This window comes from Otolemur garnettii, unplaced genomic scaffold (genome assembly GCF_000181295.1).
Source record: "Otolemur garnettii isolate 467f Iridium unplaced genomic scaffold, OtoGar3 scaffold00113, whole genome shotgun sequence".
In the NCBI taxonomy this organism is placed as follows: domain Eukaryota; kingdom Metazoa; phylum Chordata; class Mammalia; order Primates; family Galagidae; genus Otolemur; species Otolemur garnettii.
In genome coordinates this window covers 4,483,816-4,496,234 of record NW_003852508.1, presented here as the reverse complement: position 1 = coordinate 4,496,234, position 12,419 = coordinate 4,483,816, and the positions used below count along the sequence as shown (strand labels likewise).

Sequence of the window (12,419 nt, the reverse complement as noted above, 5' to 3'; positions counted from 1 at the left end):
AAGGAATGGTTAAGAGTCCAGGTTTCCTGGGAGGAGAGAAGTAACATGTGAAGAAAGCTCAGAAAGGCTACAAAGTGAGAGATCCAGGCACCAGAAACCCGCCAGGCCTATCGCATCGTGACTCTGTGGCATTACGCCACTGTACGTCATCTCGGCAGGCCTACCCTTATAATACAGTCATATCATGAAGGTTGCTACAGCTTGTGACTGTTTTTAAGACAGAACATTACATGGAAAGATTTACAAAAAGCCAGAAAAAGAGCCCGGTACGGTCGTTACTAAAACAACAATCACATTTGCAACCTAGAGAGACTATGTCCTAAAATCGTGTGTGTCTGTATGTGTATTTAAGATCTAAAATTCGCTGACAGGTGCTGAGCTAATTTCATCACTTTGAAAAATGTAAAGAAATAATAATTCTAAAATATATAGGATTTTAAAAAATGTACAACCAAGATAAACAAAGAATGAATTCTCACCAGAGACTGTATTAAAATTAGTAGATCACTAAAAACTTTGAGCCTTTTCCATCAAAGGCTATGCCACTGAAGAGAGAGTCAAGTATCAAGACTGTAGTACACCTTTTGACCATTCCTGGAGGAAAATTCCATCCCCTAGTTCCTCCTAACTAAACCAATGGGCAATAAGGTTCCATCAAATTAGAGAAAGAGTTTTTAACCTGACTCTATTATAAGAGTCAGATGAGTTCTAACAAGAATGAATTACACCCTGGCTCAGGATAATGGAAGAAGTAGGTTTACAATTACAGAGCTAAACTCCAGGCAGCTAGATTGCTAAACAAACATCAGTAAATGGTGTAGCTGCATTTGTACAAATCTGAACTGACCGTGGCAGGGAGGCTGATAATTTGGGGGTCAACAGTTGGGCCTGAGATATGGATACAATATTCAAAACTCAGATACTGAAAATCATAAAACCTCAAGTCAGTCCAAGAAAGTTATCACTTTCTTCAGAAAGATACACAAATAAAGAGACAAAAGAAAATTTCTTCTCTATGTTGCAAACCATCTTTTCATCCCGACATAAACCCACTAGAGTACTCTCAAAAGATAGAATCTCTCAAAACCAGCAAGTGAAGTCAAAATCAACCCTCCAGCCTGTAAAAGGAGCCGACACTTCCACTTCATTCTGGCTCAGCTGCTGACGCTCCTGATGGTCTTGGCTCTGACTTTATCCCAAGGGCAAGGTCTCATATCCCCACCTTTTCTACACTGCGGACCAAGGACTGCTCCCCAGCCTTCATTGTTTCTCTTGACTACTGCCCTCCAAATATTAAACAAGCCTCCCACTAGGTTTTGATCACAGGACTCAGCTGTGAGGGTACTTCATTGCGAATATGCGAATATTTATGTTCCCCAGAATTCATAAGTTAAAATTGCACCCCCAGTGTGATGGTGTTAGGAGGTGGGGCATGGGAGGTGATTAAGTCATGAAGGCAGAGCCCCCCTGAATGGGACTAATACCCTTCTAAAAGAAATCCCAGTGAGCTATCTTGGCCTCCCCCAGGTGAGGACACAACTAGACGTTACCCTCTGGGAACCAAGAAAACAGGTCCTTTTCAGACACCAAATCTGCCAGCACCTTGATCTTGGACTTTCCACATCCAGAACTGTAAGAAATGAATTTTTTACTGTTTGTAAGCCACCCAGCCTATACCATTATGTCATCACGGCCTGAATGGCTGAGAAAAGCTGTAAGGCCACAGCCAGGTTTTCTAGGACAGACCATAGCCTGAACTTTGACTCTCCTGCTACGAATCTGGGCAAGCACATTATTGAAGTGCAGTCAAATCCCTTTATTAAAAAGTTTTGAGGACAGATCAAATAGTATCTTATGAATTAACAGTACCAGTGTTTGCAAGGCAATTGCAACATTTTAAGGTCAAAAGTTGACTGACCACACATCTAAAGATACCTGCAATAATCACTCACATTCTTCTATCACCCTTCTGTTAGCTAACATTATTAAACAAGCTGAGAGGCTGTAAAGAGCACAAGTTTTGCCTGAAAAGGTATGAGATTTATAAATATTAATATATTCCTTTGCCATATTAATAGGATCAGGCTCTTTTCATGAACATAACATAGTAATAACTTGAAACTCACTTTACTGTTATTCACTCCAGAAGTAAATCTAGCCAACTTTCTTGAATCCTTCCCAGAAGATTTCTACTAAAGCAAAGTTATAAGATTCTATTTGAAAAAGGTTCATTGCACGGAAGTCTAAAAAAGACTTTAGTGAGTTGTAAATGAGGAAATGTAAAAAATCTAAAGCTACATATGTAATTCATACACACATGTTTATATATATATACCATATGTAATACATAATATAATATATGTATGCATATAAAACCTCTCCCAAAATAAACCAAAGGACAATGTGGAATTTTAATACAAATCATTAGTAAGAAGACTATGCTATCTCAAAAAAACATAAAGACTCTAAATATAATTCAGTAGAATCTGCCAGTGTTGTAACTACTTTCTACTTAAAATCTTTAATATTTCATGGCACTGACTAAAAACCATTTGGTTTTTTGGGGGGGGGGCCATGGCATTAATGTCTTTCTAATGGTGGTTAATTTTTTAAACTGGGTAACACTTAAGGAATCAAAGAAAGGTAGGAATACTTAGAACACACTACTAAAAGCATAAGAGAATGCACTTACCTAATCAAGGCACTTGTTCGATTGCCTATTCTCCTGACAATAACATCCATTTAAAAATTTTCCTTGAAATGTATCACTTTCAACCTTAACACCTACCAGAAGATAGAGGCACACTCATGTCTTCTTGAGAACCAAGACTCATGGAATTAATGATTTAACCTCATAGATGCCAGGGCAAAACTCTAACCTAGGGGGCAGCGCCTGTGGCTCAAAGGAGTAGGGCGCCAGCCCCATATGCCAGAGGTGGCAGGTTCAAACCCAGCCCCGGCCAAAACCTGCAAAGAGAAAAAAAAAACCTCTAACCTAGGCCTCAGCTCACAAGCTTTAACTGCAACTATCCCTCCAGATCCCTGACCCGTGGGGGCATACAGTGAAGAAACCCTTAGAGCCCATTTCTATGTGGTCCAAAACTGGCCCAAAGGGTTGTAATGATTGATGAAACCAGAAATAACCTGTCCCAATACTTCTGTTCATACTTGCAGTCCCTGCTTCTGTTCCCACCTCAGCAACTGAAGCCACCACCAGAGCTCTCCCCTGAGGATATAAACACATTTAAATTATTGTCATATGTATCCTATTGTGTTGAGCAGGGTGATCTGGAGCTGGCAGCAAACTTTGTCACTCAGCTGAGTGGGGCGGGGTGGATCCAGACGAGTGGCACGGGACCGGCTGAAGGAAGCCCGAATGACCCTAGAAGCTAAACAGCTGGTAGAAGCCCTGACAGCATGTGCCAGCGCTGCAGGAATAGAACCACCCAAGTACAGCAAGAGTCAGGTCTAGAAAGAGTTTTATAAAGACATATTTCACATCAAAGGAAACCACCAGTGGTATATGAAGGGCTGGCAGCAAGGGTCCCAGAATTATCTAGAAATGAGCAGGTTACAAGTACTGTTCTCAATGTTAACACCTGTTGCATTTATATTCTTTCCACTTGCTATCATGTCAGTGAACTCCAGGAGTGTTTTCTGTGCAACTTGGGTAACATTTCCGTTTTTCAGGTTTTACTGGACAGGTTTGTGAGGCCAATCAAAATAATGTTTGTGATCCCTAATACTATTGATTATGCCCTTGGAGCAAATGGAAAAAAGCAACAAGATGAAAACTGAAAGGAAAAAAAAAAAGGAAGTTACAAGACATTGTGCAAGGCTCTAAAAGGATTCGAAGAAGAATCTAGTTACTATCCTTAAGAAGTTTAGAAACATCAAAAACTCGTGGAGGCAATAGGCATGTTCATTAATTATAAAGTCGCTCAAAAATGTTTTCAAAAGAGAAGAATGAAGAAGATACCATTAGGCACACATGTGAACTGAGTAGGAGAAACCATGCAGAGAGCTTGGTATTCAGGGTTCCATAACTCCTTCAATTCTACATAATCAATCTACCTACGAATGCGTGTAATATGCAAAATCAATCCTCATTTCCAATGTTATGCCTTTAAAATTCCTCAATCTCTCACAGAATTATAATGAGGGTGTTGGAAATGGGTTATTGGCACTGGTAATAAATGTTTCTGCTTTAATATTGGTTAGGAATTTCAATTATAATCAAGTAAATGAACTTACTTCGAGAGAGATTCTCAAGGGCTTTCCCCAGCTTCTTGCTCTCTTGAAGGATGTGATTCAGTTCATCAAAATCACGGCTTTCTGGTTTAGTCCTCCAGTTCCATTTAGGGTGCTCTACTGACCTTGGCACTATGTTTAAAAAAGACGGTTATTTCATAAGCATGCTACATAATGATATAAACTCATTATTCATCGTTATGTGAAAGACGGTACCAAGACCAATGTACAGAAAAAAAATTAAAAGGTTCATCTTGGAGATGATTTTCTTGTGAGCAAACAGATGGGAAGATGTAAATCTGGGTTTGAAGAAAATGTTTTAACTGAACAAGTAAATGGAAGTGTGGCAGCATTGATGGAAAAGAAAATTCAAGTACTGATTAAAACTAGTCGTATGTGTAACGTAGGGAGAAACATACAAAGTCAATTTTATGTTATGTCAGTGGCTTAAAAAGTAAATACTAATTTCATCAGCAACTAGTCAATATTTCCAAGACATTCTTGCCATGTCTTCTAAAAAGACACAGAGGATTAAATACCTGTATTTACCTTCCCTTTCCCCCAAATTTCCACTAAAATTACATTACAGTCAAGGGATTTTTTTTTTCCTTCAAGAATTAGTTGAGCAAGAAAAGAAGACATTACTAGTCAAGAAATGGCAACATATTCGGGGGAAGATGCAAAATACACTGATGAGTGGTGAACTGGCTTTAGCAAGATCAAGAAAACTGAAACTTAAGCCTATCAGAAGAGAAACATGCCAAGAAAATCAGCATTTCGGAATAGTTAACTATTTAAATGTTAAAACATCAATCCAAGGAAACAAAGTCAAAGTCATAAAGAGATAAGAACTTAATTGTTTTCCAGATTTAAGGGGTTAAATGTGCACTACAATTCAAGGCACATTATCAAAAATGTTAAGTTAGTGGCAATAAAGAAAAGATTGTACAAGTTTTCAAAGCCAAAAACAGCAAATCAAATTGATATTAGACTTGTCAATAGTAACACAGTTGGCCTTAAAAAGCCAGGAGCAATTCCTTCAAAATTCCAACCTAAGATTACTTCTAATTTAGAGATTTATACACTACTAAGAAAGTGCAAGTTTGTGTACTTACAAGAACTCAAAAGTATTATCTCACCAAAGCAGCTCTCTGAAAGTTCCTCGTGGAGGTGTTCCATCAAAATGAGCAAATAAACCACAAAACGAGAAGACTTGCAATTCGAGAAACAGGTGATATCCCACAAGAAAAGTTGAAGAAAGGAAATTCCCAAGAAGACGATCTCATAACACAGCTGAGAAAAAGTCTATAACCAAGGAGTCCAGAGTAGGACAAAAGGACAGAAGGCCACAGAAAAGAGGGCTCTAAAATTTTTCAAATAAATAAAAGGTAATTATTAAATGTTAGTTAAGAGTATTGATGTCTTTGATCACACTGAAAAGGTTTAATTCTTTGGACATGGTTTAGTGAAGCTTTAAAAAACAAACAGAAAAGCAAGAAAATTATCAATTCTAGAAAACAATTAATAGTTGTACACTGGCTCAACTGTGAAATATGTTAATATAGACATAATAATATCAGCGTGACATAAATATTTAATCAACATTTGAAAAAAACTGCATTCCTGTACTGCTAGGATGAGACAGGGATGGAGTCTGAAGCACACAGTAGGAAGGAAGTCATGAGATGATGCCTCAGATTTAAAACAAGAGCCTTCTACGTTCAAGTGCATAGACTTAGAACCCCAAAAAAACTTTTAAAAGAGCTGACAGTGCTTCCAGGCAAGAAGCAGAGTTGGGGAGAAAGAAGGTCACGACTATCTCATAGTACCAATTTATTTTTTTAACTACATATGTTTTTATAAAAATCAAAAAAAAAATAAATGTAAAAGAATATTTGTATGCCAAGGGTATAGAAAATAATCTTTAACTATCAAAACATACCATTCTGTCACTTTTTAAAAAAGTAATCTGGCAATATCTGTTACAACAAAAAATGCACTAACCCTGTGACCCAGAAATCTTGGTGTCTCTGGTAGGTCACCATAAAGAAAAGAAAACACCTGTGCTTGTGCTTGTGTCCAGAGTAGTTTATTTTCACAGAAAATGCAAGAATTTGTTTATTTCAGCAAATAGATTATGATTGGAAAACTCAGTACATCTATGGTCCCCAACCCACAAGCCATAGACTAGCACCAGTCCATGGCCTGTTAGGAACCAGGCCCACAATAGCAAGTGAGCAGCATGAGCCAGGAAAGCTCCATCTGTATTTCCTGCCTCTCCCCATGGCTCACATCACCAATTGAGCTCCGCCCCCATCAGATCAGACTCTCACAGGAGCAGGAACCACACTGTAAACTGCTTCTACAAGTCATCTAGGTTTTCATGCTCCTGACAAGAGAATCTAATGCCTCATGATCGGAGGTAAAGACGTAATGCCCTTAAATCATCCTCAAACCACCACCAACCTCAGTCTGTGGAAGAACTGTCTTCCATGAAAATGGCCCTGATGCCAAAAAGGTTGGGGTCCACTATTGTGCATCATCTAAACATCCTTCAATAGGCTGAATGGCACATTCACTCTGTGCTATAGCATACAATTATCAAAAAATCCTAAGTTAAATATAAGTTTATTGCCATGGGGATATTTGCACAATGTACTTTAAAATAATAAAAACAAGATGCCTAAGAATAGGTACAGTTTGGGGAGATTCTTTATGCAGCTAATCAACCCATATGTGAGGGTGTACAAATAAAGGGATATACAAAGATATATCCCTTTATATCTTTGTATATATAAGGATATAAAAAAGGAACATATCCCTTTATATCTTTGTATTTATAAAGATATAAAAACTCTTTCTAGGGGAGAATTTGAGGGAGGAGAAGAGAAAAAAGATTATTTCTCTTCCTTTATGTTGGTATATTTCAAATTGTCAAAAAGCAAATATTGCTTTAGTAATTTAATAAAACTAAAAATTTTTAAAAATACATCTGCTTCATCCAAGCTCCTGGGATTTCAGTTAACATTACCGTAATAGTATTCAAACCCTGGAGGGTGGATGCAGTGACCATGATCAGTCTAGAAAACACTACAGACCTCCTGCTGTTACCTCACAGTCCATTCAGGGCTATGCCCAGGCCTGAGAGCTTAGATGAAGGAGCAGATCATATTTGTACCAGATGCCTCAAAACATTGGTACTTTTGTTAATATTCTTTGAACAACTTCTCTAATATACATTCTACATCACTTCATTATCTAATTTCTTGGAGATCACCATATGCTACCAGGGTTTTTCTCTATTTTTAATTTACAAAATAAGAGCATAGGTTAAAATAAAGTATAGTGATCATCCCCAGCCAACTACCCAGCTGCCCATCATCCCAGCTGAGCCCAGCACCTGCAGACCTCCCCCCGAAGGTACCACGGGGACTAGCTGGGTGAGGGCTGAAAAACTAGCCAGTTAACCCATGGAACCATGAGAAATTATTAACCATTTTCAGCCATTGAGTTTTAGGGAGGTTATATACCTCACAACATAGAAGTAACACCAGACCCAAGAATTTTTCCTTAGCAACTTTTGAGAAAGACTAAGTCCAGTTTCTTTCTATGTTTTTGTAACTTACAACAATTCAATACATCTTACATGACATAATAGTGTGTTAATGTCAATACACCTTGCACAACTTACCATAGGAACCAAATCTAGGACAACAAAGGCCATGGTACACTCATGGTTTAATAAATTGGGTGATTTCAAACGCTATTTTGATAAATTATGGAAGGAGATGTGCCAGGTCATCAGTCCAGGATATAGTCTTGGGATGAGAAAATCTCTAAAGTTTTCTGAGAATTTAAAAAACTTACTTAGGTAATACTGCATCTTAAAAACTAAATGGTACAGTCTAAATACATTTTTTAAAGAAGTATTCCCAGGAAAAATGAAAAACTGAAGAACATCATCAACAACATACTATAACCCATAGGAGAAGGTGACAGATCTGCGATTAGAAAAGGTCTTTGAGGTCACTGAGACAGAGCTCTCTCCACAACACTCTGCAGATGGTCATTCCTCAATCTTCCCTAATGAGAACACTATGTCCCAGAAAAAGAATACCAAGCAAAGCTAATTTTTGAACAACTGCTTATATTCAAATTCTGACTCACTGCAATCTCCACTAGTAATTTGTCTGTGGGTTAAAAAATAAATTTACTGTTGCTTCCACATGACTGTTGAGATGCAGTTTATACATTTCCTTTAAGCTAAAATAATTCAATTTATTTAGATCTCCCAACTAGTATATTCTAAAATTTAAATTAAAAATTCCAAATATTATATTCTAAAATATAATAAATGCTTATGTTCTTATCTGAAAATTCCTCACATGTTACTTAATTTTCATTTCAACACATCAATCACCCCACTAGAAAAAAAGTTTCTTTCCTTGGAACCACAGTGTTTTAGTAGGTTAAGATAAATCAAGAGATGTGTGAATTATATATGCTTCATGAGGCCTTGGGCTCAAAAGTAACATAAGTTAAATACAACTCACATGGCACCTAACGTGTTAAAGCCCTCATACTGTAGTTATAATATGCAAAAAATTGACTATAGTGTAATCATTATATTGTGTCTGATGATTTCTTTCTTTCCATATCATGATTTTAAGGCATTATTCTGCAATATTCATAGTTTTTATGTTTATGCAATTTGTCCTTTCTCTACATATACACTGTCCTTTCTTTCTTTCTCTAAAATGATAGTGGTAGTCTCTAAATATCTAGCTATTTCTGTTTGTATATTTTGTGCTAAATGCAACATCAAAAAAATAAATAAATAAAACACTGAAAAATACTACACCTCAAATGGAAAAACATAATAAATCCCCTAAAAGTTGGTTTCAGTTTTGGGTTTAACCCAAGCCAGCAAATTTATCTTAATTTTCTCATCAAGGTTATAAATTTAAAATGGCTATAAAGGATCAGCATACACTATTATACACAGGAAATTGATGGGCAATGTCCTTGTCATTTCTGCTAAAATCCTACTTACCATCCACAACCATTTTACACAATAGATAATTGGTAAAAATACTTAATACTATATGACAAGATCTTCATCAAATCCCACCTATCTTACTTATGATAAAAAAAGTATAAAAATTGTTAATTTTGTCCCTATACCAACTTGCATTGTGTAAGTGCTAATTTTTGGTTACCTGAAAAATGCACAATTTCTAAATTAACAGTCCATAAAAACTAAGACATATTTTAGTATTAATAGATTCTTAAATTATCCTCATTTATTCACTCATTCATATAGCATGAACTATGTTATGAAGCACTGTTCTAGATCCTGGGTATATATCCATAGGAATTTAAATTGAAAATTAACCTACACTCATGAAGTTATATTCTATTAAGCTTATGATGTATGGGTTAGGCTAAGTTGTCTTTTTCTTCATAAAACTGGTTTGATCAGCATATAGCATCTATTTTTTAAAAAATTTTAGAAAGAAGTTTTTTTTAAGAATGAATTGATAATAGTATTTTTTCTACAGATGAAAATTAATGACTATCAATATATTTGTGCCTTTCTTCTTTTAAAAATATAAATAATTACTTAGAAAACTTCTTAGTTTTATTTCAAATATCTGTGCTAGGCAATATTTTAGTTACTCAGATGTACTTATATTCCCAAAGGAGATATTTCATTATTTTCTAAAATAAAAATAGATGCAAATTTGTATCAAATACCAATCAGATGTTGATTAAGATGTCATGAGTTTCTTATTTGATTAATACATATGATGTACACACATAAAATGGTAACCCTAAAAGGACAGAAGAAAAAATAGCAGAAAAAAAAATATTTGAAAACAATGATTAAAAGATATTCCATTTAAATAGCATGCAATACTCAAAAGATATACTATGCAATAAGCCACACAGAGCTGAGTAGCTATACTAATAAAAAACAAAATGGACTTCAAGACAAAAATCATTACCTTAAAACAAGGATACATTGGCTAAAGGATCAATCCATCAAGAAGATATATAAATATATCAAGACCAAGCTGCAAAGCATGAATATTTAAGACCCAAAACTAACATAATTGAAGGGAGAAATAGAGAGTTCTACAATAACAGTTGGAGATTTAATATTCCCACTTTCAATAAGAGAACAACTAGAAGAAGATCAATATGGACATGATGGACTTAAACAGCACTATAAACTAATCTGACTGAACAGATCTCTACAGGATATTTCATATTTCAACAGTAGAATACCCATTCTTCTCAAGTGTACATGAAACATTCTCGAGTAGAAATCATATCAAAATAAGTCTCAATAATCAAAAATCTCACAGAACACAAGTCCAGGATAAAATGGCTTTACTGGTGAATTCTACCCAGCATTTAAAGAAGAACTAACAAGAAGTTCTCTCAAATTCTTCCGGAAAATTGAAAAGATGAAGAAGAAGAATTACAATGTGATTCAATCTATGTGGTCAGTTTGGTTCTGATACCAAAAACAAAGATATTACAAGAAAAGAAAATTATAGCCCAATGTCACTAATGATTATAGATGCAAAATCCTAAACAAAATAATGGCAAACTAAATTCAGCAGCATATTGAAAATGCATATGTAACCAATTAATTTATACCAAGAATCCAAGGGATATTTAACAGAAAATATTAAGCAATGTAACATATTATGTTAATAGAATAAAAGAGAAAAACAGCATAAACTGCATGTTTATCTCAATTGATGGATAAAAAGCACTTGAAAAAATTCGATACATTTCCATGATAAAAATATATAACAAGGAATAGAAGGGAACTTCCTCAACATGATGAAAGGCATGTGGGAAAAACTTACAGCCAACACCATTCTCAACGGCACAAGACTTAAAACCTTTTCTTAAAGATGAAAAACAAAAAGAAGATGCCCCTCTGTTTTCATCACTTCTCTCCAACCATATGTTGAAATTTCTAGCTAAAGCAATTATTCAAGAAAAGGGAAATAAAAGGCAACCAAATTGGAAAGGAAGAAGTAAAATTATCTTTATATGCACATGGCATAATCTTATATTTAGAAGTCTGAAAGAATTCACCAAAAGGACTATTAGAACAAAAAAACTAGTTCAGCAAAGTTTCAGAATATAAAATCAATACACAAAAGTCAGTTTTATCTCTAAACACTAGCAATGATAACCTAAAAAGGAAAATAAGAAGAAACAATTACATTTAAAATAGCATCTGAAAGAATAAAATACTTAGGAATAAATTTAACCACAAAGGTACTAGTCTTGTACACTGACAGCTATAAAACACTGCTTAAAGTAATAAAAAAGGATCTAAATAAGTGAAGACATTTCATGTTCATAAATGAAAAATCTTATTTTTATGATCACAATACTCTCCAAAGTGATGTACTGTGCCACGATCATTCAATGTGGAAAACACACTATTTTCAAAAAAACTGTGCTGAGACAATTGAATATTCACATGCACAAGAGTGAAGTTGGACAGACCATCATACACAAAAATTAACTCAAATTAGAGCAAATACTTGCATAGAAGTCCTAAAACTATAAAAATATTAGAAGATAAGATAGAGATAAATCTTTATGACCTTGGATTTGGTACAAGTTTATTAAATATGACACCAAAAACACAAGCAAAAAAAAGAAGCAAATAAACTGAGCTTCATTAAAATTAAAATGTTAGTGCATAAAAGAATACTATCAAGAAAATGAAAATATAATCTACAAAATGGGTGAAAATATTCACCATATATCTGATAAGGGATAAGGATTTACTACCCAGAATACACAAAGAATGCTCACAAACCAAGAATAACTTAAAAATGGGCAAAGTGTTGCTAAAGATTATAGATGCAAAATCCTAAACAAAATAATGGCAAACTAAATTCAGCAGCATAATGAAAATGCATGTGTAACCAATTATAATTTATCCCAAGAATCTCAAAAATAGATCTTTTTTCTAAAGAGTATTCAAATAGCCCACAAGCACTTGAAAAGATGTTCAAGATCATTAGTTATTAGGGAAATGCAAATCAAAAGAACCATGAGATAACACTTCATACCTACATGAATGGCTCTAATTTATGTTGAAGAAAGAAAGAAAGACAAGAACAAGT

The 12,419-nt window shown here is 35.0% G+C and overlaps 1 protein-coding gene across 1 annotated transcript in view; it reads right to left on the bottom strand.

Annotated features, from left to right (window-relative positions):
• The window catches only part of CUNH8orf34 (chromosome unknown C8orf34 homolog), a 368,384-nt gene that overhangs the window by 269,897 nt on the left and 86,068 nt on the right, over window positions 1-12,419 (bottom strand). Inside the window, 1 exon segment of the mRNA XM_003797270.1 lies at window positions 4,255-4,383. Within this exon segment, the coding sequence (XP_003797318.1) occupies window positions 4,255-4,383 (129 nt within the window).